At 51.2% G+C, this 25,027-nt stretch overlaps 11 protein-coding genes across 11 annotated transcripts; 8 read left to right on the top strand and 3 right to left on the bottom strand.

Moving 5' to 3' along the window:
• Positions 1 to 98: 98 nt before the first annotated feature.
• On the top strand, positions 99 to 1,790 carry BDR25DRAFT_344912 (uncharacterized protein). Its single transcript, XM_033693993.1, has 2 exons — positions 99 to 718; positions 772 to 1,790. The coding sequence occupies exons 1-2, from the start codon at positions 270 to 272 to the stop codon at positions 1,469 to 1,471; spliced, it is 1,149 nt and encodes a 382-aa protein (XP_033544403.1). The 5' UTR covers positions 99 to 269; the 3' UTR covers positions 1,472 to 1,790.
• Positions 1,771 to 5,628, bottom strand: BDR25DRAFT_374887 (uncharacterized protein). The gene has a single exon (XM_033697353.1). It carries the CDS (start codon positions 5,477 to 5,479, stop codon positions 2,096 to 2,098), a length of 3,384 nt encoding a protein of 1,127 aa, XP_033544402.1. The 5' UTR covers positions 5,480 to 5,628; the 3' UTR covers positions 1,771 to 2,095.
• Positions 5,629 to 5,767: 139 nt separating this feature from the next.
• Positions 5,768 to 6,587, top strand: BDR25DRAFT_267053 (vacuolar ATPase assembly integral membrane protein VMA21). Its single transcript, XM_033687030.1, has 3 exons — positions 5,768 to 6,102; positions 6,149 to 6,240; positions 6,290 to 6,587. The coding sequence occupies exons 1-3, from the start codon at positions 6,005 to 6,007 to the stop codon at positions 6,421 to 6,423; spliced, it is 324 nt and encodes a 107-aa protein (XP_033544401.1). The 5' UTR covers positions 5,768 to 6,004; the 3' UTR covers positions 6,424 to 6,587.
• A 1,198-nt stretch (positions 6,588 to 7,785) lies between these two features.
• Positions 7,786 to 10,041, top strand: BDR25DRAFT_305576 (calreticulin precursor). Its single transcript, XM_033690435.1, has 5 exons — positions 7,786 to 8,046; positions 8,110 to 8,392; positions 8,440 to 8,570; positions 8,621 to 9,274; positions 9,323 to 10,041. Exons 1-5 carry the CDS (start codon positions 7,900 to 7,902, stop codon positions 9,836 to 9,838), a joined length of 1,731 nt encoding a protein of 576 aa, XP_033544400.1. The 5' UTR covers positions 7,786 to 7,899; the 3' UTR covers positions 9,839 to 10,041.
• A 366-nt stretch (positions 10,042 to 10,407) lies between these two features.
• BDR25DRAFT_327392 (methylmalonate-semialdehyde dehydrogenase) lies at positions 10,408 to 12,195 on the top strand (the record flags this gene model as incomplete). Its single annotated transcript, XM_033692330.1, has 4 exons — positions 10,408 to 10,987; positions 11,037 to 11,674; positions 11,727 to 11,966; positions 12,019 to 12,195. The coding sequence occupies 4 exons, from the start codon at positions 10,408 to 10,410 to the stop codon at positions 12,193 to 12,195; spliced, it is 1,635 nt and encodes a 544-aa protein (XP_033544399.1).
• A 1,336-nt stretch (positions 12,196 to 13,531) lies between these two features.
• BDR25DRAFT_63632 (uncharacterized protein) lies at positions 13,532 to 15,553 on the top strand. The gene is made up of 5 exons (XM_033698854.1): positions 13,532 to 13,882; positions 13,949 to 14,026; positions 14,078 to 14,197; positions 14,253 to 14,309; positions 14,492 to 15,553. The coding sequence occupies exons 1-5, from the start codon at positions 13,696 to 13,698 to the stop codon at positions 15,142 to 15,144; spliced, it is 1,095 nt and encodes a 364-aa protein (XP_033544398.1). The 5' UTR covers positions 13,532 to 13,695; the 3' UTR covers positions 15,145 to 15,553.
• Positions 15,554 to 15,731: 178 nt separating this feature from the next.
• On the top strand, positions 15,732 to 17,139 carry BDR25DRAFT_335947 (uncharacterized protein). Its single transcript, XM_033693064.1, has one exon. The coding sequence runs from the start codon at positions 15,995 to 15,997 to the stop codon at positions 16,748 to 16,750; it is 756 nt and encodes a 251-aa protein (XP_033544397.1). The 5' UTR covers positions 15,732 to 15,994; the 3' UTR covers positions 16,751 to 17,139.
• A 241-nt stretch (positions 17,140 to 17,380) lies between these two features.
• On the bottom strand, positions 17,381 to 17,817 carry BDR25DRAFT_63612 (uncharacterized protein). The gene has a single exon (XM_033698853.1). It carries the CDS (start codon positions 17,718 to 17,720, stop codon positions 17,418 to 17,420), a length of 303 nt encoding a protein of 100 aa, XP_033544396.1. The 5' UTR covers positions 17,721 to 17,817; the 3' UTR covers positions 17,381 to 17,417.
• On the bottom strand, positions 17,818 to 19,927 carry BDR25DRAFT_63611 (uncharacterized protein). The gene is made up of 3 exons (XM_033698852.1): positions 19,782 to 19,927; positions 19,547 to 19,703; positions 17,818 to 19,379 (listed from the first exon to the last, which is right to left on the bottom strand). The coding sequence occupies exons 1-3, from the start codon at positions 19,835 to 19,837 to the stop codon at positions 17,916 to 17,918; spliced, it is 1,677 nt and encodes a 558-aa protein (XP_033544395.1). The 5' UTR covers positions 19,838 to 19,927; the 3' UTR covers positions 17,818 to 17,915.
• A 1,304-nt stretch (positions 19,928 to 21,231) lies between these two features.
• Positions 21,232 to 21,734, top strand: BDR25DRAFT_63605 (uncharacterized protein). Its single transcript, XM_033698851.1, has 2 exons — positions 21,232 to 21,429; positions 21,484 to 21,734. The coding sequence occupies exons 1-2, from the start codon at positions 21,308 to 21,310 to the stop codon at positions 21,641 to 21,643; spliced, it is 282 nt and encodes a 93-aa protein (XP_033544394.1). The 5' UTR covers positions 21,232 to 21,307; the 3' UTR covers positions 21,644 to 21,734.
• A 1,510-nt stretch (positions 21,735 to 23,244) lies between these two features.
• On the top strand, positions 23,245 to 24,831 carry BDR25DRAFT_267032 (EF-hand). Its single transcript, XM_033687029.1, has 5 exons — positions 23,245 to 23,411; positions 23,472 to 23,880; positions 23,929 to 24,070; positions 24,130 to 24,411; positions 24,483 to 24,831. The coding sequence occupies exons 1-5, from the start codon at positions 23,352 to 23,354 to the stop codon at positions 24,559 to 24,561; spliced, it is 972 nt and encodes a 323-aa protein (XP_033544393.1). The 5' UTR covers positions 23,245 to 23,351; the 3' UTR covers positions 24,562 to 24,831.
• The last annotated feature ends 196 nt before the right edge of the window (positions 24,832 to 25,027 follow it).

Here is a 25,027-nt window from a genome sequence, read left to right as displayed (position 1 = left end):
ACCGCACCGCCACAGGGAATGTGGCTAGTACATGTGGCTGCTCTGTGCCGGTTTCATCATCATCCGCTCGCCGCAGCAGTCTGCATCGAGCTTGGTACCTTTGTCATCTTACGGTTCAGTCCTCCTCCATACCGTTGCTGTATTTTCTCTCACCGGCATGTCCGTCTTCAGCTACGTCGGGAAACACCCCTAGATCTCCACCACCGCTTCCTTTGTGTTATTCCTCCTTCTCCGCGCCCTTCCGCCTCGCGCCCACTCCCTCCGTCACGATGCCTGAACACGACTACGACCCCCGCGCCCTTGCCCTCCCCTTAGGCGACGGCTCTCCAGAACCTGTTAGTCCGATATGGAGTAGACGGTCCGCTTCATTCCGCCGCAATGAAGCCCCGTTTCCTCCCCAGCTTTCCTTCCGGGCACGTTTAGTGAAGCGGGCCAACAAGTTTCAAAGTCGTGTATATGGGACCTACCGGCGGCTATCGCTATTCCAGCGAATCCTTGTGGCCATCGGCGGAGTCACTTGCTTCGTCCTGTCAATACTCTTCCTGGTTTACAACGAGCGCATCTTCCATTCCTTGTTGCCCTTTGCGGCGAAATGGCGGGACATCCGAGCCGGCTGGCTAATTCTTTGGGCGCTCATATTCGTCGTATCCTTCCCTCCGCTAATCGGATACTCGAGTCTTTTAACAATTGCAGGATTCGTATATGGATTCCCGAACGGGTATGTCTTTCTCATGTCAAGATATTTAAGACGTTCCTGCTGACAGCTAGCAGGTGGTTCATAGCAGCCAGTGCGACCGTGGTCGGCAGCACCGCCTCATTTATTCTTTCTCGTAGCATCCTCAAAAACATGGTCCACCGCCTAATAGCCAACGATAAGCGCTTCGCAGCTCTCGCTCTAACCCTCAAGCACGACGGCCTCAAACTCCTCGTCATGATCCGGATGTGTCCGCTCCCATATTCTCTTTCCAACGGCGCCGTAGCCACATTTCCAACCGTCCACTGGGCCTCATTTGGACTGGCAACCGCAATCGTTTCGCCAAAACTCATGCTACCGGTCTTCATAGGTTTGCAGATTGCAAAGATAGCAGAGAGTGGAGGGAAAATGGAACCGGGAACCAAAGCACTAAGCTACGTCAGTATTGCCATTGGAGCAATCGCAGGGGTTGCAACTGGATGGTTTATGTACCGAAAGACAAAACAAAGGGCCCGCCAGCTTGAAGCCGAGGAACGCGCTGGCATCCGTCGAACGTCCATTGAGGATCTAGAAAACGAGTATGCGGATGACCCGGATGCTTTAGAGGCTGCGGAGACTCTCCGAGAAGATGACGACGACATTAGTCTTCGATCTGATTGGGCTGATGAAGGTTATCATGACGATCCTAGCGACATAGAAGATGCACTTGAGATTCCCGATGATCCGTTTAAAGCTGGAGATGGTACCTTAGAAGAGGAGATTGGCGGAAGGCAGTAGCCCCTCTATATATTCCCATCACTAGATGTGGACATGTTGAACTAGAATAGAGAGTCCACCGGGCCGGCATGGTTTTGGGCGTTGTAGGCACTTCATATTTTGGATGTACTTTTGAAAGTCACAGGGTTGGCATTCGTCCCTTTTTCCTCGGCTGCGTCTCACGATCGGGCGATTGCAATAAGGATCCTAGAAACTCTAGGCACTGCCTACATTCGTGAGCTGAGATATTAGGCGTATTACTACTACCTACATGTTCAAATATTTAAGGAATTAAATTGTTACCTAAAGTAACAACAGCCCACTCAAAGCAAGGCCGGATGGCCCACCTGTACAGATAGGGTATGCTGCTATCTATATACAGTTAACAGATACACAATACCAAGCCCATCAATGCACCCAACTCCATCCAGTATTCACAGTGTGCTGTGCTTCGTTCTGCAAAACACCAACGCTATGCATCGAAAATGAAGGTATACCCAATGTCCGTTCTAAGCGGTTCACCAGATGCAATACCTCTCCTACTAACGCCTTACAAAGCTTAGGAAAACATCTAAAAGTGCAGTCGAATTGATGCCCTGGGACAGAAAACATCTAGTTCACACCGAGAAGTCGTGAAAAGAGCAATCAGGCCGCTACATCCAGACCAGCCTTCTTCAAGCCATCCAGATATTGCTTCTTTAGATCACCGTCTTTCGTCTTGTCCCCGCTTCCCATCTTCTGAAACTCTTCCAACAGCATATCTTCTACAGCCTCAAGTCCCTTCTCCTCAGCCGCAGATAGCTTCACCTCAGAAGGATTCTTGAAATCAGTCATAGACTCCTCACCAGCTACCATCTTGTCTAATTCCAGCTTTGAAACGCCCAGGGCGTGAATTTGCTCTTCAACCGTCCCCTTTGTTACCAGCCTAATGACCTCCACATCCCGTGTCTGTCCGACTCGGTGGGCACGATTTTCGGCCTGAATGTCGTCCTGTGGGTTGAATGAGGAATCGAAGATGATAACCTTATTCGCACAAGCTAAGTTGATACCGGCCCCGCCAGATTTAGTACTGAGCATAAAGACAGGTATCGTTTCATCTTCGTAAAATTGATCGAGCATATCTTGCCGTTGCGCGATCGGTGTCTGTCCATCTAGACGGAAGTATGCCATTTCTAGGGTGTCCAGAACCCATTCGAGAATGTCCATAACTGAAGTGAACTGGGAAAATACGAGAGTCCGATCCCCATTCTCTTTAAACCCCACCAGTAACTCAGCTAACTTCTTGATCTTTCCAGAATCCATCCACTCGTCGTTAGTGAGTCTGAACTTGCCTAAGGCGCGAGGGTACGTCGTGGCCAACGAGTGACATTGGTAATCCTGATACAATTGTAGCTCCTCAAAGATGATATTAGGATCGCTGTCTTTGAATTTTTCTTCCCTTAGGCAAGCCTTGGACATCTTCCGGATGACATGATCGCTATAGTGGTTTCGGAAGAGTAGTGGGTGTATGGCAGCCTGACGAAGTTTCATCATGACATTCGCATGATCTTTGGTCTGAATGCCTGCAGCACGGTCCACCAGAACCTGACGTTGTCTCTCAATCTGTTCCGCGTAGAGTTTTGACTGCGATTCTGTGAGGTTGCAGTATTCAATTCGACAGGTCTTCTGAGGCAAGTGTTTGAGGACTTGAACTTTCTTGCGACGCAGAATGAAAGGGGTCATCATCGAGCGTGCTCGCTTGATCCGCTGTGTGGACAGAAGTGCTCCATGGGTATCGCTATCAGTTGTCTTAGCTTTGTGTTTAAAAACAATTGTTAAATCATCCTCCACATCTTTAAAGATATCAGGCATTATGAAGGCCAGGATCGATGCCAGTTCTCGGAGATTGTTCTGTAGCGGTGTTCCAGTCAACAGCAGCCGGAAGTTCGCTGGAATCCGCATCAAGCTTTGATATCTCTGAGTGGTCGAATTACGCAAGACATGTCCTTCATCATATATGCAAGCGTGAGGCCTGCACTTGCGTAGGAATACGTTGTCCATCTTCTTAAAGGCGAGATCATATGTCGTAACTATGACATCAATTGTAGATCGATTGTCTAGAATCTTCAATTGTTGCTCCTCGCGCGCTGCCTGTAATCCGTAGTAAGGCTCGACGACAAGCTTGTTAGAGAAGCGTTGGAATTCTCGAAGCCAGTTCTCTAATGTTGAACCTGGCACAACAATCAAGTGAGGTCCTTGTACGTTGAGCTGTCGGAGGTGTGAGAGAAAGGCGATGACTTGACAAGTCTTCCCAAGGCCCATGTCATCCGCTAAAATTCCGGAAATTCCGTTCTGCCATAGCAGATTAAGCCAATTGAGACCAACTAGCTGATAGTCTTTAAGCTGGAGGTCAGGGCTCATATTTGACGGCTTCTTTAACAGAGTGCTCTTTCCCCGGGAGCCCTTCTGAACCGTATCTGCTTCTGTGTCGCTGCTGCTTCGTGGAGTACCGATTCCAGAGTCACGAATAGAGGAGGTATCGCTTCCGTCGTCGAGGGAAGTGAGTGCGACTTCACCTTCTATCGTAGCACCGAAGACATCAACACCCCACTTAGCCATTGCAGCTGCAATAGTCTTTCCTCGGGCTTCACACTTGATTACCAATTGATCAATCGCCATGTAGCCCCTCCACATGCTGGTAGCAGAATCAACCAACCTCTCGCCCATAGGGATCTTCGGTTTCTTAGCCTTCTTTCCGTTTCCAGATGACAATTGGGAATCCACATATATTTTCTCCACAGCAGTTAGAGACGTGAACGGTCGACGTGCAAGAATAGAGCGGACATCGTCTTCCTTCTGGTTGGATAAATCTACCATTGCTTCGACCGAGCAAGTATTGAAGAAGTCGAGAAGAGAGTCATCTTCAACCTCCGCATCGTCCGAGACTTCAGCGTCGGAATCTGAGCTAATTGCAATTGCCTCATCCTCGTCTTCCAATTCCACCTTTCTGGGCATGGGACGCAGTGGAACCTGTGGGGAGACAGATAGTGTTGGGGACCGATTTCGCCGACCACGAACGAGCCGGCCCTTTCTCCTAGGTAGATTTTCAGGCGCAGGACCGGGTTGCGCCTGGCAGATAGTCGAGAATTTCTCGTGAATACTCTTCGTAGGAGCATTCAATTCACGCTTAGCAGTTTTCACTGGCTGCTGGCTTTTCGGCGAGCTTAGTAACTCATCTTCCGAGGACGGGACTGGAAGAGCGTTGTGGTCCCTGGTAACGAGCTCTGCTGCATCATCCCAATTGCCCCTCTTTGCAACGAGAGCTTCGTATAGAACCCGAACAGGCTTCCCTGGAACAACAGCCATCAGACGCTGTACCTTCCTCTTCATATCAAAATCTGGGATATCGTCAAGTTCCATATCAATGTCAGGCTCTACTGGCAAGGCCCGAGCCGGTCCAATCTGCCGAGGGACTGAGCGCGGCCACTTGCTGAGGGGTAGAGTGCCAGCATTGTTATCGGCTGGTCGTTTGCGGACTAGATTAGGGTTGTACTGAAAGCTAGATAGATTCAACGGACGTTTCTGTGGAGTTTCTTCAATGCGTGATGGTTTGATATTAGAGCGTACAGTATCCTCTTCTTCAGGATCCGCCTCCACGGGAGGATCGTCACACGTGAGGTCGATCGCGATGGGGCGGTGAGCCGGGGGAGGGCGTCGAAGGTATGTACCAGGAGGGGCCATTGGGTTTGCATATGGAAGTTGGCGCTGGGATATGACTGGGGAGTGTACTGCAGGAGAAGACCGCGCGACTTGGATTTGTGATTCACGATCGACTCTGTTGGACTTCGGGGTGGTGGGCAACACCTGTGTTGGTTGAGTGACGAACGTCGGCGGAGGGAAGAGCGAAGATCGGATAGGGTTCAAGGGCAAAGTTGGTTGCGTGAGAAAGTCATCGGCGAGTTCATCATCGCTGTCTGTAAAGCTATTGCTGGGCCGGGGGGCTTGTGAGCCCATGGGGGAGGACGAGACGATTGGGTCGCGTCGGTACATGGGTGGAAGCTATTAGGAGCAGCGAGGGGAGTTGCGGGCACGGAATATAAGAAGACAATGGCTTCAAAGTGGCAAACAATTCGGCGTATTGGGACGCAAAGAAAGAGGCATTGTCGTCGCGGGTGGCGCTGAAGAGAAAGGAGGAAGACGTTGTGGCGGGGATAAGACAAAGGCCAAAAAAAACGCGCCGAACGAGTTGGCGCGAGGTCACGGCGTGCACGGGCCTCTATGGCTTGGCATCGTGGGTTCATGCAGAAGACAATATGAGAGGCATTCACCCCCTCTAGCGTCGGTATAAGTAGCAGCCATTGAAGAAAGCAAGCCCTGTAGTGAGTCTACATCTAAAATCGCAGGCGAAATTATTGGCCTCATTTTCAGCACAATTATATGGCAGCTGTGGCCAATCAAGCGTGCTGTTGGAGACGCATTTTTGCCTGAGAGCTCTGCTTTGGTCGAACTCCCACAACCAATTTCGTCTACAACCACCAAGCCAAGCCCGCCAAAACCTGATATTACCAACATACAATGACTTCACGTAGGGTGGTGGCTACTGAGAAGACATATCTCGACAATAATGGGAAAGGAGTCTCGGAGCCCTCGAATATCGCCCCAGCTGTTCCCGCGTTAGAACCCTCCTATTCCTACATTACTCCATCTTATGTATGCTAGGTCGGTAATTTGGAAGCTGTTAAGCTTCACGTTTGCCATGATCACTCTCCCAATTGGCACCTACTTCTTTACTGTTAATTATGTGTTCCATGGTACTTCCCACCAAGCACTTATGCCTTCCCTGCACTGACAATGGAGCAGGCAACTCAACATATGCTGGTGCTACGGCTGCTGTGATGGCCAACGTGGTCCTTATCGCATATGTGATCGTGGCAATGAAGGAGGACCAGTCAGAGCGACAGGAAGAGGAGGAGAGAAAGAAGAAGTCAATTTAACCTTTATTGCCATATCTGGGAACTGGTCGGCAAGATTTGTTTGGGGAGGCCTTCTCCCACAGGATGAAACAATGATCATGGTAAATTTGGTTATCGGGAAGCCCTACCTCTATTCTGTCAACTGCTATTCTTTTCTTAGAGAGTTTCATGTAGCTAGCATATGGTGACGTTCCTCAATGCATAAGTCTCCTTTAGTATTCACCTGCACTGGCTCCTCTTGGACAAGTTAACAACTCATCTGCGCTTGCGCCTTTACTTCCAGGTTTAGGTCCTCCATAAAGACTACTCACTCTCCCGGCACTGGCCTTGTTGCTCAACCTAATTTCGAAGGGACAACGCTTCGTTGTCTACCGCAGCTTGCCAATAGTACGAAGTCTAAGCTGATCCACGAGGAAGAGAGGTTCCGCAGCATGCAATGGCGGTGTTGCCAATGCCAGGGATGTATGGGCATAAAGCACCCCACATGCTCTGGAATTGAAAATGCTCTTTGCGAGCACCGCAAACGTCGGAACTTCAAGCTCGTATGGAAACGCCAATGCTCAACATTCCCAAAAAAAACCTAAGGAGGAAAAGGACAAGAAGCCCGACGCTAGAGAAGGAAGGATAGGAGGCCAGTCAGTATACGGGACAGTAAAGCTGGGGAAGGAAAAGTTGGCCACGGAGCCAATCTCGACGACGCTGCATCATACAGTGAATTGATAGTCATAGTTTGAATCAAGCAAAGAGAATTAGAATCTGCTATCTAAAGCCTACTTAACTTTGTGAGGGCCTTGAAGTCCTAGAAGTCCTGATGTCCAATATGCATCTCAAAGCTTCGCTTCGAAAATCATTGTAGCTGCTTAAGAAAGCTAATATGGGTATATGGAAGCTAAGGAATAACAATCCTTGTAAAGGAGTATCAACCTGGCAAGGGATGGTGTCCTTAATCAGGATATTCAAAGCACGTGTGGTTTTGACTTTCATGCACCACGAGTGGCTACACGCCGAGACAGACTTCCGAAACTTGAGAAATAACTGACACAAGAAACCAATTCAGCCTGTGATCCATTGTCCACTTCATGGGCGTATGTCTTGAGAGGAAGGAAGCGTTGGGGGCTCGAACTCCCACAATCACCCATTTTCGAGAACTATCCTGTGAAAGAGAACTGGTGCAATGGAGTGAATGAGCGAAGAAGAACGTCAGTGCATCAAATGCCTAGGGTCAGAAGTGACAAGTGTCCGTTTCTAGAGGCATCGCAGGCTCATGTGCCGTGCTCGAGGCTGAGGTGAATGCGGGGGCACGGCCCAGGTTCTGATTCGCTGCTTGGCTTCGGCTGGTTTTCTGAAAGGTGTCCAATTTCACCTTGGAGCTTGCCCGATTGTGTTTAAATCCTCCAATTGCCCACCCCGTCTCCTCAACACCCTCTCCTTTGCTTTCCCACCATCTCAACAAAGTCCTCTGATCTCCAAGCAAGACAGCAGGCAGCTCCACCCACGATGCGTTTCGCTTTCGGAGCTACAGCGCTCCTTGCTGCTGCCGTGGTTCGTGCCGACGCTGCAGACGACCTCGAGGACGCCTCCTCGTCCGTCTCGTCTGCTGTCGAGTCCTCTACATCGTCATCAGTTGTGAAGCCAACCTTCACCGTAAGCAAACTCTCTCCCCGCCAGGAGGCCCGGCAAACAGAATTCTAACGTTGATCTCGGCAGCCCACCACGCTGAAAGCGCCTTTCCTCGAGCAATTCACCGATGATTGGGAATCAAGGTGGAAAGCTTCACATGCGAAGAAGGACGATAAGTCCACTGAGGAAGAATGGGCATACGTCGGCACTTGGTCTGTTGAGGAGCCTTCCGTCTTCAAGGGGATGGAGGGGGACAAGGGTCTGGTGATCAAGGATAAAGCGGCCCACCACGCCATCTCGGCCAAATTCCCCAAAGTCATCAACAACAAGGGTAAGACTTTGGTGGTGCAGTATGAAGTCAAGCTTCAAAGTAAGTCAATGCATGGAGCCATCGCGAGCCATATTAACCCCTACCAGATGGCTTGGAGTGCGGCGGTGCTTATATGAAGCTCCTCCAGGACAACAAGGCTCTTCATGCCGAGGAGTTTTCAAACGCGTCTCCGTACATCATCATGTTTGGTCCTGACAAATGTGGTGCTACTAACAAGGTGGGGCTATCACAATGGGATCAATCTCCAAGAATGCTAATTTATCTCAGGTCCACTTTATTTTTCGCCACAAGAACCCCAAGACAGGCGAGTACGAGGAGAAGCACCTCAAGAACCCTCCAATGGCGCGTATCGTCAAGACGACATCTCTCTACACCTTGATTGTGAAGCCAGACAACTCTTTCGAGATCAAGATCGACGGCGAGTCCATTCGCAATGGCACTCTGCTTGAGGACTTCAGCCCATCCGTCAACCCTGAGAAAGAGATTGACGACCCCAAGGACAAGAAGCCCGAGGACTGGGTCGACGAGGCCCGTATCCCCGACCCAGAAGCCAAGAAACCCGAGGATTGGGACGAGGATGCTCCGTTCGAGATTGTCGATGAGGAGGCCAAGAAGCCGGAGGACTGGCTCGACGACGAACCTACCACGATCCCTGACCCAGAGGCCGAGAAGCCTGAGGATTGGGACGACGAGGAGGATGGCGACTGGGTTCCCCCAACAGTGCCAAACCCTAAGTGTGACGAGGCCTCTGGCTGCGGCAAGTGGGAACCACCGATGAAGAAGAACCCTGAGTACAAGGGCAAGTGGACCGCAGAGTATATCGACAACCCGGCATACAAAGGCACCTGGGCACCAAGGAAGATCAAGAACCCTGACTATTTTGAGGACAAGACCCCGGCCAAGTTTGAGCCCATGGGTGCCGTAAGTGACTCTTACCTAGTAAGGAAGATTTGTACTCACATACCATAGATTGGATTCGAGATCTGGACCATGCAAAACGACATCCTCTTTGACAACATCTACATTGGTCACTCCATTGAGGATGCCGAAAAGCTCAAGGCAGATACATTTGATCTTAAGATCGTTGCGGAAAAGGCTGAAGAGGAAGCCACTGCTCCAAAGCCAGTTGAACCTCCGAAGTCGCCTTCGGATCTCGTCTTCAAGGACGACCCAGTCCTCTACATTAAGGAGAAAGTCAATTTGTTCTTGACTATTGCCAGGAGGGATCCAGTCGAGGCCATCAAATTCGTCCCTGAGGTTGCTGGGGGTATTGGAGTCCTCGCTGTCACACTCATTGCTATTGTTGTCTCCACTCTCATTAGCGGTGGTGCTGCTCCTTCCAAGGAGCAGGTCAAAGATGCAGCAAAGAAATCAAAGGATGCTGCTGTCGACGCGAAGGACAAGGCAGCGGAGGCTGTCTCCAGCGGCGCCGAGAAGGCACAGTCAGAGGTCAACAAGCGCACTACACGCTCCACTGCTTCGTAAATGTAGTGCAGAGAGGGCGATGAAATAGTGATAGATCGGTAGAAGTCGGTCGAAAAGGGCTCCCATGGAATCTTAGCACGGAGGAGCACCCATATCTTTGGATTCCAGGTATAACCAAATATTTTTCTCGAGGGTGTACGGCGCCATGACAGTGTACCATAGCTCTCTTCAAGAATGAATTTACGGTTCTCGTAATGACCAAAGGACTCGTTTGCTGCCAGGGTCAATTGTGAAGCGTGGATGCCAATGTGGAACAGTGACTGTTATGTAAGCAATGTGGAGATACTTTCGGCTCATCGGGAAAGCGCGGCCTTAGAAGCCCCCTCTCCGGGATCAAAGGAAATCGAAAGCCGGCTTGCGGCTTGATGCAGGTAGTTCTCCTGGGCCCGAAGTTTTGATAAATTAATTGATTCTCTTTCAAATACTTTCCGCTGCGCCGTGGCTTCTGCAACTGACCCAAGAGAATCCTTGTTTCGGTAGTTACCATGGCCGCCCGACGAGCTCTCCTCCGCACCGCGAACTTGGCCACCCAAGCTTCCACACCTCGCATTACCTCTCTCTCCACCAGAATGTCGTCGCCTGCCAGCACAAACAAGATCGCCTCGAGGCGGCTACATGCCACTGCTCGACACCTCAAGCCTACAACTACCACGGCCGCCCTCATCGCAGACTCGTATCCGCTCAGCCATGACCCCATTGAGTCTCCAGTCGACACGCAGAACTTCTTAGATAACAGGTTTGTGCCTTCAAAAGCGACGACGTGGCTAGACCTCCACGATCCTGCCACCAACAATCTCGTTACACGAGTGCCTCAGAGTACCAATGAGGAGCTGCTGGCCGCTGTCGATAGCGCGCAGAAGGCGTTCAAGCCATGGAAGGAGACCAGCTTGCTTTACAGGCAACAGATTATGTTCAAATACGTCGCATTGATCCGAGAGAACTGGGACAGGCTAGCTGCTAGTATCACATTGGAGCAAGGGAAGACTCTTGCCGATGCAAAGGGTGATGTCTTGCGCGGCTTGCAAGTAGCCGAGACGGCATGCGGCATCACGACCCAGATGACGGGCGAGGTGCTGGAAGTCGCAAAAGATATGGAGACCAGAAGTTACCGAGAACCTCTTGGTGTTGTTGCTGCTATTTGTCCCTTTAGTGAGTGTATTGGTCTCCGACGGGGGACTATTACTAATTGCCTATCCAGACTTCCCTGCCATGATTCCTCTGTGGTCAATTCCCATTGCGACAGTCGTCGGCAACACCATCGTCATCAAGCCCTCGGAGCGTGATCCTGGCGCTTGCATGATCCTGGCTGAGCTCGCTGAGAAAGCTGGGTTTCCTGCGGGTGTAGTCAACATCGTCCACGGCTCCGCGAAAACAGTCGACTTCATCCTTGATGAGCCGCGCATCAAGGCCGTGAGCTTCGTAGGGAGTAACAAGGCTGGTGAATATATCTACTCCCGCGCATCAGCTAATGGCAAGCGAGTCCAGGCGAACTTGGGTGCGAAGAATCATGCTGCTGTCCTCCCAGACTGCAACAAGAACCACGCCTTAAATGCCATTGCTGGTGCGGCTTTCGGTGCGGCTGGTCAACGATGCATGGCATTGAGTACCCTTGTCATGATTGGCGAGACCAAGGACTGGGTGCCAGAGATTGCGGAACGCGCAAAGGCTCTTAAGATGGACGGTGGATTTGAGGAGGGTGCTGACCTAGGACCCGTGATCAGCCCACAGGCGAAGAAAAGGATCGAAGATCTGATCGCCAGCGCTGAGGAAGAGGGTGCGACCATCCTCCTCGATGGCCGGGGCCAAAAACCTCCGAAGTACCCCAACGGTAACTGGGTATGTACAATCCTTGAGGATTGAGAAACCTGTTTGCTGACTGTATGTTGAGGTTGGTCCGACCATCATCGCTAATGTTAAGCCCGACATGAAGTGCTACAAGGAGGAAATTTTTGGTCCTGTCCTAGTCTGCCTCAATGTAGGGACGATAGATGAGGCCATTGAGCTCATCAACGAGAATGAGTATGGAAACGGTACTGCTATCTTTACCCGGTCTGGTGCCACAGCTGGTCGGTTCCAGCGAGAGATTGAGGCAGGCCAGGTCGGCATCAACGTCCCCATTCCCGTCCCAGTAAGCCAGGCTTTTACTCCAACATGAGCGTTGTCTGCCTAACACTAATCAGCTCCCCATGTTTTCTTTCACGGGCAACAAGAAGTCGGTTGCTGGCGGAGGAGCCAACACATTTTATGGAAAACCAGGGCTGCAATTCTACACCCAACAAAAGACAGTGACCAGTCTCTGGAGGAGCGAGGACGCCGTGGCTTCAAAGGCCAGCGTGAACATGCCTACTCACAGCTAGACATCGAGGCGACTCTGGTATACTAGGCTGATGGGATGTCTGGCAGACTGACTTAGGTGTATATACATAGAGAAGGGTTGACAGTCATTTGGATCAACGTTTTGCAAATGCATCTAGGGGCGATGTTGGAAAAGAGGTATTATCATTTAGTAGATGTTGAAACTCTCATCATGCGGAATTCTAAGGAAGTATACCCGCACAGTGGATGAGTGGCTTGCGGGTTGTTCCGCATGAGTGGGATGTGATGTGTGTGATGCAAGTGGAGAAAGATTCGGCTTCGGAACAGTGGGAATCGTTTAGATCTGAAACATGGTGCAATGGCGGCGCCAGAACATCCCACTGAGGAAGCGCCAAACGCTTGTTCCAACTCGACAAGGCTGACAAGACGATGACCCACAAGATAACACGTGAGTCGATGGTCACCCTCATGCTGACGGCGTCGAGGGAGGGGAGGGGCAAGCTTGAGCTCAAACTACCACACACTACCACACTACCCACAGCCAAGAAGAGTGCATACGCAAGTTTGCCTCAAAAGGTATTGAGGTTGCATGAGATTGCGGAGCTAGCAGCGCTTGACGAATTCGAGACCTGAGAGCTGATGTCGGTGAGCGAGATGATGAACTGGCATGGGCAAGCGCAGAAGTTGGAAAAGCTGGAAGCGAGCTTCCAGTCGGAACAGTGATACGGCGAATGCATGTTGCTGCATGGCCGTGTGGCTGGATCGGCTTTGAAAAAAAAAAGAAGCTGGCTGGCTCGCTCCCGGGTCTTCCGCATAACATTCACTGTCCATTGTTTTCAGAAAGAGCAGCATCGTGCGACAGAAAGGCAGTCACGATACGACTGCTGTGTGAAGGGAAGCACATGCTTGAGAGGCCAGATACATAGATATAACAGAGGCTGTCGGCGTTTCCAGCCTCCAACAGCGGCGCAATCGCCATCATCCGAATTGCTATCTCATCCCTCGTCCATCGCTAAGGCATCGACCGTCCGGCGCAGCGCGTGTTTCGTGTGCTGGTGCATTTTCCCTACCGGCAGATCACGCCGATGCGATTGGCCTTCCGCCACCAGAATCCGCCAATTCACGCTGCCCGATGACGAGTCTGGTGAAAGCGTGCGGCCAGCTTTTGGGAGACGACGCACCACCTCCAGCGGTGCTCAACACTTCCATTAACACCCGCCTCACGCTCTTCGCTGCACTGCCAGACCACTCGTTGTCCCTCATCACCACCGACCTTCTTGACCACGGTCCTGCCTCTCGTTAAACTCGTGACGGCTAGTACTGGCCTTTGTGAGCCGCCCACTTTATCTCGCTATTCCTGGAAGTTCCCCGGTCGTACGCAGGGGCCATATATCGCATCGTGAACGCCGTCTCTCTAAGTCTCCTGCAATCGGCGCGGGCACTACGCCCCCTCTGCTCTAGCAGCGCTGCCAGCCTGCTGTTTCACAGTTCCCAGCTCTAATTCGCGCCGTAGTTCAGTAGATAATAGAGCCACGTCCGCCATGGATCGGCCCCAGCAGCAACGGACCCGGTCTAAGTCGACCTTCTCGTTCAAGAGCGACAAGAGCCACACGTCGGGTCACAAGGGGAAAGAACACCTGCACGAGTCTCCCGAAGAGAAGAGAAGGAGCCATCTGACGGCGACGACCAAGGCGAACCCGAATGCTGCCATGAACGAAGCCCAGCCAAGTATGTGGATTGGTGCCGTTGCAACGCTGCGACGTTGCTAGAGAGTTCCTCGCTGATAGTTGATAGTTGCCGCCGCGCTGGAGAAGCCCACCCTGCAGTCGCTGCGCTCATTCCAGCACACCGATACAAATGGCCAAGTCATTGGTAAGCCCTCAAATCACCCCTCGCCATGACTGTCTCGCTCACTAGTCGTAGCCGAACCCGACCTCTCCAACCCAACACGATCTCGTTGGGAGCGCCCGCTCGACACCATCCGGTCTTTCGAGGCAGCTATTGATAATGAATACAGACGGAGAGCACAGACGATGAGGCCTGGTATGTGTCATCACTCGATATCACACGCAGAGCTCGTACTGACGGAAAGCCACAGAGTCCTCCACAGAAGTTATGAATGGGTATACAAGCCGCAGGAGCAGCTACTATGGAGGTGAGTCATTGCATCTGAACCAAATGCAATCACGAAATTGGGGTGGTGTCCTCGGTCCTCTTGGCTTGCTTTGCATGACTGATTTCAACACCGCTTCTTCGCTTGCGCCCCCCCCCCCCCCCCCCCCCCCCCCCCTCTTGTGTACGGTTCTCAAAGTTCGCTGTCTTGACAACTTACATCAGGCCATGACCAAAATCGCTTCTCCCAAGTTTCTGGTTATTATGGCACCCGACAAGCCGCTGCTGCTCGCGAGAGCTGGGCAGAGAGCGGCTATGGTCCTACGGGTGGCCCTGCGGGCGGCCCTCCACGATCCCGTTACAACCGTATGCAATCAGACCAAGGCTACAATCGGTACGCTAATGGGCACGGCGTCTATCCCAACCAAAGCTATCAGCAATCACAATCGCGAGACACCGTGAACACGGGAGGGTCGAATGGAAGTCATAGTGACCCTTACTCGACCGACCCCAGCAGCGAGAATAGCTCCATCGAGCGTGCAACCCCGGTTACAAAGCCCGACATGGGCGAGCAGTACGGATTCTCAGGATTTGGGGGTGGGCCCCAATTCCAAGGCCCTATTCTTGAAGAGTTTGGAAATGGAGCCAGACTGTCGAACAATGGATATTCCCAACAACAATATCCTACCAGTGCCAACATTCCACCTCCGGTACCTGCAAAGACGAGCCTACTCCCACCCAGCAATGGCCGTCCTATCAAGCTCAACGACGGGCAGGTGCAACCCGGAGCTAGCGTGAATGCCAGGTCAGGTGTCCTGCAGCGCAACAACACAGAGAAGAGGAAGAGTTGGTTCAAAAGGCGATTTAGCAAGGACTAAATGAGGACGAATTTCCAAGTTAGATGGCATGATTCTTGGCGACGTTTTGAGGAACAATTTCTTAAGCTAACCATTATGTGAATGCTTGCTTAAAGGAATTCCCTCGGAGGTCTCGTCAACTATGGGCTAGGCGTTGCAGGCGTGGCTTCTGATTTGGAACTACGAAAATCATGATAACGAAGGCATTGGGTATGTTGGGGACCTTAGTAGCAGAAAGGATCTTGACAACCTGATGCGGCGAGCATGCAATGGGGACTGACAGGATACGTAAGATTCATATGGAGTTTCGGAATGTCCTAATGGAACCGACTGCCAGGCTCAACCGTAATTTTTTTTGGGTCTGTCAAATACTTTGTGGCGTAGTTCGCAAGCTACATTAGGTAATTTGTAATGTCGTGCCGCATTTCAGGATCCACCTGAACCCGAATCTGCTATGTGCATTGGGTGCATTGATAAAGACAGAGAGAGACAGAGAGAGTGTGTTGTGCACCAGTTACGGAGGGCTTCTAAATTCAATCGCGCAGTGGTTACCCCTGCCAGGTTCTGCCTAGCGCTAGTGAATTCCGAGCTTGGAGCAACAACGCCTCCTCACATCCATCCTCCTTAGATAGCGTAGTTCCGCTCGTTCGCCGCTGCCACTCATTTCTCCTCATAGTCTACGTTGTTTATGCTGCTCTGCACTGTCATTTCATAGTTTGAAGTCCTGTCCGGACCGCACCTCCCGTATCCTGCTTCGCTATCTCACGCTCCTTCTAAATTCGGAACTCGAACGCAGCAGGGCCACCGACGGTCTCTCTCCCACTCCTCCATTCACTGAACCTTTGCTTCACTGCCCTTCGAAAGATTCACCATGTATATCACCTCAGAACTCTTTCGGCCTGAATTAGCGGCAGACTTTACGACTCCATTCCTCGACAAAAGCACCATGGTGGAACCACGACACATACTCAGCCTTGGAAAGAGGAAACGGTGTATGGAGGCAGACCCAGCGGCGACAATGAGCGCCAAGTGCGAAAGGGCTTCAGATGGCTCCTCCAGTATGGCAATGGACACCTGGATTTACAGCAGTCACACAGCATTTCAACGGCTCGAATCTAGTGCCACGGCCGCTTGCAAAGTTGGCTCTTCGCCCAAACATCAGCATCAGACCCTGCGCCACGCAAAACCAGATAATAGTCCCTGGGTGCTTAGAGTCCCTGCGCCATTTCCTTCCATGCCTTCAAGCCTAGACGCTCGACCCTTCAAACAACCCCGTCGCCTCCATCACTCCGCCAAGAAAATCTCCCTCCTCAAATCGCCGTCTCATCTCATGGACATCGTTTCTGGACCCTCATCTTCCTCCAATATCGATATAGCTGCTTCGTCGAGCAATACTACTAATTCTGATCTTCGTCCCTGTCATATCTGTCACAAAGCGCCGATGCGAAAACGCGATTTAGAGGGCTATTTCGAGTGCAGAAGCTGTGGTGAACGAGCTTGCTATGTCTGTACACGTTCATGTATTGGGAAGTGCAGGAGACTGCTTTGTAGCAGGTGCTGCGTAGAAATTGGGCAGGAGGGAGATGCGTGGTGCAAGGAGTGTTGTGGCGGTCCAGCTGATGGGTGATTTTGACAAATAGAAGTCGCGTGAGTCGTATAGGACGGGGAAGGAGGCCAGAGAGCTCGTTCTTGGACTGGGACAAGGGTATGTGGTTATCACAATACCAGTTGAACATCAGAGCATATTGAAATGTGTATATATTCCGACACGAAATCTAGTCACGGCGGTCTGTAGGTGAGGCGGGAATGCTTCAAACGCGATGCTATCGTGGTAGCATATTCTTGGTGTAGAGCTTATAGTTTTCGGGAGCGACTTCTGGGGGCGGCGTTCTTCCGGTGAACATACGATTTCTAAGGGCCGGGCAAGGATTAACTTTTAGTGCCACATAGGTTAACTGCATGTTACCACTGAGTATAGCATAGGGGTAATTGAGGACAGGAATTTACCCGCTGTTGACCTTCTCACTTCCAGCCAGAGGTACAACAGATCGACCTTCACCTGATTGGGTCACGTGTCATGTTAGATAACGTGCTGGCCATATATATCTATCTTTTAAGGAGAACTGCCAGGTGAACGGCTAGTATCAGTCTCATTGATATCGGTACCCATGTCCGTTTGCTAAATTTTAAGATGAACCTCTGACTACCTAGTCTTATACTCCTGTGGGATGGACAGTCACCGCAGCCAACACAAGAATAGTTCGAAACTCCAAAATCAATGATGTTTCAAATATCTACAGTTTTAAGACTAAATAAAGCACCAAACCCCCACCTTGCTCAAAGCAAACAAACCAAAATAAGCCACATGCCACCGTCCACCAGAAGAAGTAAAAAAAAGCTTGCAGGGCCAGAAGTAAAACGAAGCAGAAACAAGAGGTCAAACTCGCCAAAACTCTCATAAACCTGTTGCCATATAGGATCCATGAGAAACGAAAATCCCATGGGTATCCAAACGCCCAAACCCAGAACTCCTCGTTTCCTAGAAAAAGACTGACAGGCGTTGACGAGTGACTAGTGGACAGGAGACTCTGGAACATGCATGGTCATACCGAAAACTAGAGGAAAGCACGGTCCGATGGGTAAAACTACAATTGAAGTGCGCACTTTTTGAAGATATACACGCCTGAAAAAAGAGACTATACGACCATTACTATATTAACCACGCTGAATCTAGCAAGGGGTTTGAGAGATTCTAGTTGTTTTGATCATGTACCGTGGTATGGCTAAGTTAGTCAGGCCTTAATCCTTTTCTGATGACTGCTCCCGTCGGACCCCTCATCTGATGTCTTCCGCTTACGGTCATCAAACGGACCTGATCCGTTTGGAGCAATCGGGGTCTGGAAGGGGAGAGGGCTGGGGAGCATATTGTTCTCCCGGCCAAACCCCCATTCGGGATAGAAACTGGAAGGTGAAGGTAGAAGTCCATTCTCCACAAAGCGGCTAGGTAGCGCGGAAAGAGGTGTTTCCATCTCGCTCCGCGACCCGTAGGATCCACTATTCGCTGGTGGTGGCGGTCGAGCAAATGGATTTGGTGGGCCAACGGCGCCAGCACTGAGCAGTGAATTTGCGCTAGGTGATGGAGGAGGAAGAAGAACGCCAGAGCTATGCGAAGCATCGGTGCTTGTCCTCGCTGGCGTAACACCAGTGGTGCCTGAATCTTTGGGTGAAGAATTTGCGGTGGCGCTTCCTGCATCTGAGTGCTCACTAGGAATTTGGACTTTGAGTCGCGGTCTTTTTGCGTCAGTCTGCATACTATTCGTCCTTGATGGCGTTGGAATCGTTGGAACCGATGAAGTGGACTGAGTTCGCTGTGGCTGGTTTGGGAGCTGCTGTGGGATGGCTTGTGGTGGGGAGTTTCCATTGATTTGCGGGCGCGTCATAGATGCCACATCGATGGATTGAGCCCGGGCCCCGCCATCTGTCTTCATTTGAGGTGCTTCGATCCGGTGTGGCTCGAGATTGTTGCTACTTCCCCAATGCGCCGCAAGCATGGATCGGCTGTCATCTATTGGCGTAAAGATACTATGTTTGGCGGCAGAGGGTAGAGGCTTGGGCTGCGGTAGAGGTGGGCTTTGGAAGTTGTTTTGCTCGGGCTGTGGAGGAGAGGGGACTGGCATTGAAGTCTGTCCTTGCGGTTGTTGCCGCTCTGGTTGCTGGAAAGCAGGCGGCATAGACTGCCTCCTCTGCTCTTGCTGCATATACTGCTGCACTTGGGGATGGGTGGGTGGAGGGTGTGTGTATTGATATTGCGGAGGTTGGGGAGCGCCTTGGGGTGGTTTGGGCGGCATTCCTTGCGTCGTCTGAGGGTTGTAGAATGGTGGGTTGGGCATATAAGCATAGTTGTTCTGGGGTGGGGGCGGTTGCGAAATGTGATGTTGGGGCGGTGCGAGATTTGAACTAGGGCGGCGGATGTGAGAGCGGGAGTTTGGTCGCGATACGCTTCCGGGTTGTGGAGATGGATGTCGGTGGTGGTAAGGCATCCCATTTGGCATTGGAGGGGACTCAGAAGGGGTTTGATGCCTGATATGCTGAAAAGCAGCTTGGTTTTGGAGATGATGAGGCATCATGGCATGCTCTGGCGGAGTGTGAGAATCCCTTGGAGGCGAAGCCATCGGCTCATCCTCTTCGTCCTCGTCGTCGATATCCTTCTTCCCCATGAAGTCTTCAGGACCTTTGTGTTCGTGCGCGCCTCCATACTGTAATATGAGTTAGTCTCATTTCAAACAGAAGTCTGCATCCTCTTGGCACCTTCCCAACTGAAGTTAGAGATTCGACAGATCAAGCCCTTCCTGTCGAGGTTCCCAAGGAGATGTGAATATGGGGTGGGGTATGTGGGGTCAAAATATATCATTAGGGTACGTACGTATTGGTAGCGGCCGATAGTCTCGTTAATATCGCCGGAGGAGAACTCATAGAGTTTCTTGTTGTGACCGAAGATAATCACGGCGACATCGACAGAGCAGAGGACGGATAGCTCGTGGGCCTTCTTGAATAGACCGCCTTTGCGCTTAAGAAAGGTGCTAAACGAGCAGGTCAGCGAATGTTTGACGAAAGGTATGGTAAATCGCCTCCAAGCGAGAGACGTAAAGAAAGCTTACACAGAGCGGTTCCGGTCGTCCTTGATAGCCTTGATTTCAATCTTCCTTCGACCCATTGTTGATATCAGACGTCAATGCACATGGAGCGGTATAGGTGTTGAGTGTGGCTGACAGCACGATGGAGGGAGGATGGTAACAAAGGGCAAAGCGACGGCAAGGTGAGGAACACGTTAACGTGTTTCAGACGAGTAGAGTTAACCAGCAGGAGACAGTCGATACCGGGAGCAGGTGGGGAGATGCTCGGCGAAGGTCGATATATGAGTATAATGCGACAGCGCGCGATATGGTTTTGGAGGCCTTCGCAGACGACGTCTTTTGAGGCTCTTGGTCAAAGGTGCGTGTTGGTCGAAGGAACAGTGGGCAAGGTGGGCGTGCACGACGACTAATAATAGAACCGCCAGCGGCGCCGAGAAGGCAGCAGAAATTGTCCGCGCTCTCCTTCCGGACAGCTGGAAAGCTGATTGGTGTACAATGTGAACAAATTATGCCCACTTTGCGAGCTAATAACCCGTAACGAGTCTATTTAAGGAACATTTTCGGCTGCAACGTCTCACCACCTCGGGGAGCTTGGACGAACAAGGGTCCTTTGCCCATCGCGGCGGAACCCTCTTACTTTCTCCGGCTCGAGGCCAGTAACGACGAGCAGCCCTTCTCGCACTGTGGGATGCAGGTGGCGGCCCTCCCACATCCAATTTAGCAAATAGGAATTTCCCGTCTGCAGAACATACGGAGGCCACTAAATTTGTGAGCAGCATCAGGAGGAGCTGGCTGAACAGAGCGTCGTAGTTGGTGGTCAGAAAGATGGATGGACGAGAGCCGCGAGCATCGAAGCCAGATGACAGCTTGTCAATCACCGCATCTGGGTACGCAGACGCTGGTTGTTGTCTCTCGGTCTGCGCGTGTGTTTGTGTGCCCGTCTGTACCGGGCTGGGTGCAACATGCGCAAGGCATGCTGCTGCTTGCACAACCCGGCGGGGCCTGGATGTTCCACCTCTTCCAGCAGTGCTTGAGGATGCTCTCACCCGTCGATCGCTTTCTGCTATTGCTTTCGGCCCGAGGCACCATCCTCTTCCATTGTAGAGCATCAACAGGATCTAATGACTTGAAACTGCTGCTAGGATGAAGAAGAGTGCCAAAATGATACAGGTTTGTGTACTCAACCAGACGCCAGGGGCCCGGAGCAGTCGCTGAAGCGGTAGTCTTCCCGTCTGTGATCACTCGGCTGCAGAGGAGTGCCGTCGACCGTCGTACGTCGTACACCACTGAGGTTCGATCTGAGTTTGTGTTTGGCATTGTCTAGCCAGATCGGTTGTGGCTGCACGCTAGAGCAGCAGGAAGCACATGGTTGGGACGTTCTTCCTATTTTTAGCAACGAGGTGGAAGGAGCGACTGCGTCATAACGGCCTTCGTCTGATCACGGCCAGACTCCAAAGCATTAACAATCTACTGCCGGCAACTTCTTCTCCACAACCCCGTTGACATAATCTCACCTGCGTAAACGCCCGTATATTCACTCTGATAGCTGAATGCCTCTGACTGGTTGCTGGGCGGGCCTCACATGGCCTTCTTCTCCAGATCCGGCCACTGAGTTCCACCTGATATTATTTCGAGTGTCCTCCCCACGCCCGCCCTCTACTCCTCTGAACCGGCATGCTGGATGTTCCCCTGAGAGAAGCTTAATGTTGCTAATTGAAGCTCACAGAGCAGCTTGCCAGGTTGATATCCCCGGTTCCTATGCCTCGTGGTGGCTGCAGGCACGTTTCGCTTTCACGCACACTCGAGCAGCTGCTGAGAAGGGCATTACCTCATTAGGCCATCACGATCTGCCTTTTCATCTATCAGTCACAAACATCAACAGTTAGAGCAGCCTCATAGACCCACTCGTTATTCTTAGACCTACGCCGCTTCCGTGATGCAAATCATTGGTCTACTACGACATGCCCCTCACCTCGAAACGCCCAGTTTGCATTATCAACAAGCTCTAGTGGCTTTCTGGGACGATGGTTCTGCTGTTTTTACTTTCCCTGTCTGCTCCATCTCTCCTGAAGGGGGTGAAGGGGGCTATCACGCGTTCACCAGGTGTTGTCGATTGTAGTCTCTCGGTTTAGCTGTTGCACCCTGAAAGAAGCCAAGTTCTTAGTCCAAAATAAGAAAACAGGAGAAGTGAAACGAAGCTGAGCGGCACAAGCCTGCCTCCAGAGCGCGAAGACGTATGACCCGTTTGCCGACATCATACTGAATACCAAGTAGTATTGACCTATTTCTGATTTGTTTCTAAACCCCAGGAGACGGCTAGGAGGGCATAGTCTGTATTCTCTAATCTCAGTAGAGCATCGTTCCACTCGGCGTGGAACATTACAAGTACAATTTAGGACAGAAGACTGCGTTATGTTAATATTCTCCTTACTTCCAGCAAGAGGGTTACCCAACCGCATCTACATTGATAATATTCCACGCTGGGTTCAATATGTTGTATGGTTTCGCCGGTCTTAGACATTATCGTCTAGTTCTTCTCTCCACATTTGCTACTCTAGGCTTCACAGCGATGTTCTTTAGCTAGCGAACTCTTCTTTGTTAAACGGCAAGCCTCAGCATCTCGGTCTGGAAGATCTCTACCGGAGGGGCGCGTAGATCAACAAGGCCTTCCCACTACTATTACCGTCATATCACCTCACCTCTACGTTAGCTGCCTTCACGGACAGTGTCAACATTAATTCCTTCCTATTTCCATAATTTCGAACACGAACCAATGGTTGCTTGGCCACTGCTTCCTTTTATCTCCATTTTGTCTCTTCCTGCACTCGTTTAAGCCAAAGTGAAGGCCCTTCAACAATATGTGGTATCCTCGATTCAGTTGGTGTTCTCTGGGGCAGACTATCTAAAGGTGCACCATACGGTTCATCTCGAATCCCTTTCTTTTAGACTGCTTCCTGAACCTATGTGTCTGAAGTTTGTCTGTACGCAAGGGGCCAGCTCTCACTGCGAAGCACCGAAAGGAAAAGTCTGTTCTGCGAACTCTCTTACTAGAATTCAGAAGCATGTCAAGAGGATGCCAGTTCCTCGCCCGAATTATATCGCTGTCAGGTTCCGCCATGAGTATTAGTACCGAAATGCCGTATCTCCCCAAATTCTCACTAACGGGGAAAACTTTAGGGTTTCAATCTCCTGTCAGCTTCGCAACATTCTCACAATCTATGCTTCTGCCCAGAATGTCCCTACGTTGTTCACTCCAGGTAATACGGGCCTCAGAGGCGCAACAAGAATGATCAACGTCTTCTGGAAACAGAATGGGAGGTAAATTGTCCTTAGGAATGTGTGATATTTATCCTATTTAAGATCTATTTGCTATAACTAATACGAAGGGCCGATTCTCTGATCACGATCACGTGCGTGGCTGCTGAGTTCGCTTACCTCGTTGGGCATCGGTGGATCGTACCAAGCCCCGCAAGTCAGCCGCATCGAGGGCTGTGACCCTGCTCTGACTTCACTTCTTTCTATATATACAGCCTCCGTCCTTCGTGCCGTTACTCTCTACTCTCATATATCCTCCACAAACCTCGACCTAGTACAATGGCATACAACAAAGGCTTCAACCCCGACAGGTTGCCCGCTCACGCGGAGCCAGAGCAGGTTTGTTACCCACCAGCACACAAGAACAGTGTGAAGTGGCAGAAATTGACACTTTAACAGGCGGCCGCACTTCTATCCGGGAACAATCAACAGGCACCACGACCGCCTCGTACTTCGTCGGCGCGTCCCGACCACAACAAACCTCCACCGCCAGTGCCTTCCAGGCAGGAACTACGACCGGGTGATGGCTATGGTCGCGGTTACGACAGTAGACCACCGCCTGGGGCATACAACGATCCTCGCTACAACAGCCAGCAACACAGTCCTCGCTACGATCAGCAGCGCCACGATCCCCGCTTTGACGGCTACGGTTCTCCCCCACCGCAGAACTACGGCCAAGGCCCGCCTCCGCAAGGCTACCATGGAAGACCACCAGTGGTAAATCGACCGCCACCTACACCCGCCCCGCCGCGAGATGGCAATGATAGAGAGGCTCTTTGGAGATTATTTGGTGCTGTGGACAAAGATGGTATGTCCCTTTGCACTTGCCACAATCAAGGCTGACAGACCCTCGCAGGTAGCGGTCAGTTGACCGAGGGCGAGCTGCGTACTGCTCTCGTGAACGGTGATTGGTCCCCATTCGACCCCCATACGGTGCGCATGATGATCAGAATGTTTGATACTGATCGTTCTGGCGCTATCAATTTTGACGAATTCTGGTCAGTCTGCGTCAATACCCTCCATGCCCATTTTCTCCCGGCTACTAACGAGGTGACAGCGGTCTCTGGGGCTTTCTCTCCGCTTGGCGAGGACTCTTCGACCGATTCGATGTAGATCGTTCAGGCAGCATATCCTACAATGAGTTCACCGAGGCTCTTGTAGCTTTTGGCTACCGCCTTTCGGCCCAATTCGTGCGACTGCTCTATGCCACATATGACAGGCGAGGCGAGAATGCAATTAGCTTCGACCTATTTGTTCAAGCGTGCATTAGCTTAAAACGCATGACCGATGTTTTCAAGAAGTATGATGAGGATCGGGATGGCTATATCACACTGAGTTTGTATGTTCGCCCCATTCACATCAACTATGAAGCCAATAAACGTAGAGATGGCCTGGCTAACATGACCCCAGCGAGGAATTCCTTACAGGTGCGCAATCACTATTTCTATTCAACTCCATCTCGGCCGACACTGATACCGGACTCTACTAGAAATCATTCGTCAACGATAAGACAAGAGTCTCAAACACACTGATGTACTCGGGCTTATGTTTCGTAATTGATTACGCTGTATGGTCTTAGCCTCACCCCATTTCAAGTCATTGGATAGATCGTCCAAGGCCATTTGCGTATGAAGTAGGTCTAGAAGGAGCATTGCTGGTAGCGTAGAGGTTTTAACGGCTTGGATCTGGTAGAGTTCTGGGATGCCGTTGATAACGAGCCTTCTGAGTCGAATGACTTGGTGGCTGCTTTGATACCCGTACAAGTAATATTCATATCGTAGTGTGAGTCTAAACTGCTTGTGAATAAGTCGAAACCGGCTTCGCTGTCACACTTCATCAACTCATCGAGGCCTTAGACAAGGGTCGAGTTAATCCTACTTTAAGGGGGAGGCGTTAGCACAAAGTTTACTTTGGGGACATTGGCATATTACGGAAATGTGCGTCCTTATTTGTCT

The sequence above is a fragment of the Lindgomyces ingoldianus genome, assembly GCF_010093535.1.
Source record: "Lindgomyces ingoldianus strain ATCC 200398 unplaced genomic scaffold BDR25scaffold_29, whole genome shotgun sequence".
In the NCBI taxonomy this organism is placed as follows: domain Eukaryota; kingdom Fungi; phylum Ascomycota; class Dothideomycetes; order Pleosporales; family Lindgomycetaceae; genus Lindgomyces; species Lindgomyces ingoldianus.
The sequence above is the reverse complement of the archived record's forward strand: the minus strand, read 5'-3'. Positions and strand labels throughout refer to the sequence as shown.

Bases quoted from the DNA above. Each gene is read 5' to 3' on its own strand.
- BDR25DRAFT_344912 (XM_033693993.1), top strand. From the start codon at position 270: ATGCCTGAACACGACTACGACCCCCGCGCCCTTGCCCTCCCCTTAGGC. The intron at 719-771 runs GTATGTCTTTCT...GACAGCTAGCAG, and splicing joins GTATATGGATTCCCGAACGG to GTGGTTCATAGCAGCCAGTG.
- BDR25DRAFT_374887 (XM_033697353.1), bottom strand. From the start codon at position 5,479: ATGTACCGACGCGACCCAATCGTCTCGTCCTCCCCCATGGGCTCACAA.
- BDR25DRAFT_267053 (XM_033687030.1), top strand. From the start codon at position 6,005: ATGACTTCACGTAGGGTGGTGGCTACTGAGAAGACATATCTCGACAAT. The intron at 6,103-6,148 runs GTTAGAACCCTC...TATGTATGCTAG, and splicing joins ATCGCCCCAGCTGTTCCCGC to GTCGGTAATTTGGAAGCTGT. The intron at 6,241-6,289 runs GTACTTCCCACC...ACAATGGAGCAG, and splicing joins TGTTAATTATGTGTTCCATG to GCAACTCAACATATGCTGGT.
- BDR25DRAFT_305576 (XM_033690435.1), top strand. From the start codon at position 7,900: ATGCGTTTCGCTTTCGGAGCTACAGCGCTCCTTGCTGCTGCCGTGGTT. The intron at 8,393-8,439 runs GTAAGTCAATGC...AACCCCTACCAG, and splicing joins GTATGAAGTCAAGCTTCAAA to ATGGCTTGGAGTGCGGCGGT. The intron at 8,571-8,620 runs GTGGGGCTATCA...AATTTATCTCAG, and splicing joins AATGTGGTGCTACTAACAAG to GTCCACTTTATTTTTCGCCA.
- BDR25DRAFT_63632 (XM_033698854.1), top strand. From the start codon at position 13,696: ATGGATCGGCCCCAGCAGCAACGGACCCGGTCTAAGTCGACCTTCTCG. The intron at 13,883-13,948 runs GTATGTGGATTG...GATAGTTGATAG, and splicing joins CATGAACGAAGCCCAGCCAA to TTGCCGCCGCGCTGGAGAAG. The intron at 14,027-14,077 runs GTAAGCCCTCAA...CACTAGTCGTAG, and splicing joins TACAAATGGCCAAGTCATTG to CCGAACCCGACCTCTCCAAC.
- BDR25DRAFT_335947 (XM_033693064.1), top strand. From the start codon at position 15,995: ATGTATATCACCTCAGAACTCTTTCGGCCTGAATTAGCGGCAGACTTT.
- BDR25DRAFT_63612 (XM_033698853.1), bottom strand. From the start codon at position 17,720: ATGTTCCAGAGTCTCCTGTCCACTAGTCACTCGTCAACGCCTGTCAGT.
- BDR25DRAFT_63611 (XM_033698852.1), bottom strand. From the start codon at position 19,837: ATGGGTCGAAGGAAGATTGAAATCAAGGCTATCAAGGACGACCGGAAC. The intron at 19,704-19,781 runs GTAAGCTTTCTT...CTGCTCGTTTAG, and splicing joins GACGACCGGAACCGCTCTGT to CACCTTTCTTAAGCGCAAAG. The intron at 19,380-19,546 runs GTACGTACCCTA...CTCATATTACAG, and splicing joins CTATCGGCCGCTACCAATAC to TATGGAGGCGCGCACGAACA.
- BDR25DRAFT_63605 (XM_033698851.1), top strand. From the start codon at position 21,308: ATGCCTCTGACTGGTTGCTGGGCGGGCCTCACATGGCCTTCTTCTCCA. The intron at 21,430-21,483 runs GCATGCTGGATG...TGAAGCTCACAG, and splicing joins CCCTCTACTCCTCTGAACCG to AGCAGCTTGCCAGGTTGATA.
- BDR25DRAFT_267032 (XM_033687029.1), top strand. From the start codon at position 23,352: ATGGCATACAACAAAGGCTTCAACCCCGACAGGTTGCCCGCTCACGCG. The intron at 23,412-23,471 runs GTTTGTTACCCA...ACACTTTAACAG, and splicing joins CTCACGCGGAGCCAGAGCAG to GCGGCCGCACTTCTATCCGG. The intron at 24,412-24,482 runs GTATGTTCGCCC...ACATGACCCCAG, and splicing joins GGCTATATCACACTGAGTTT to CGAGGAATTCCTTACAGGTG.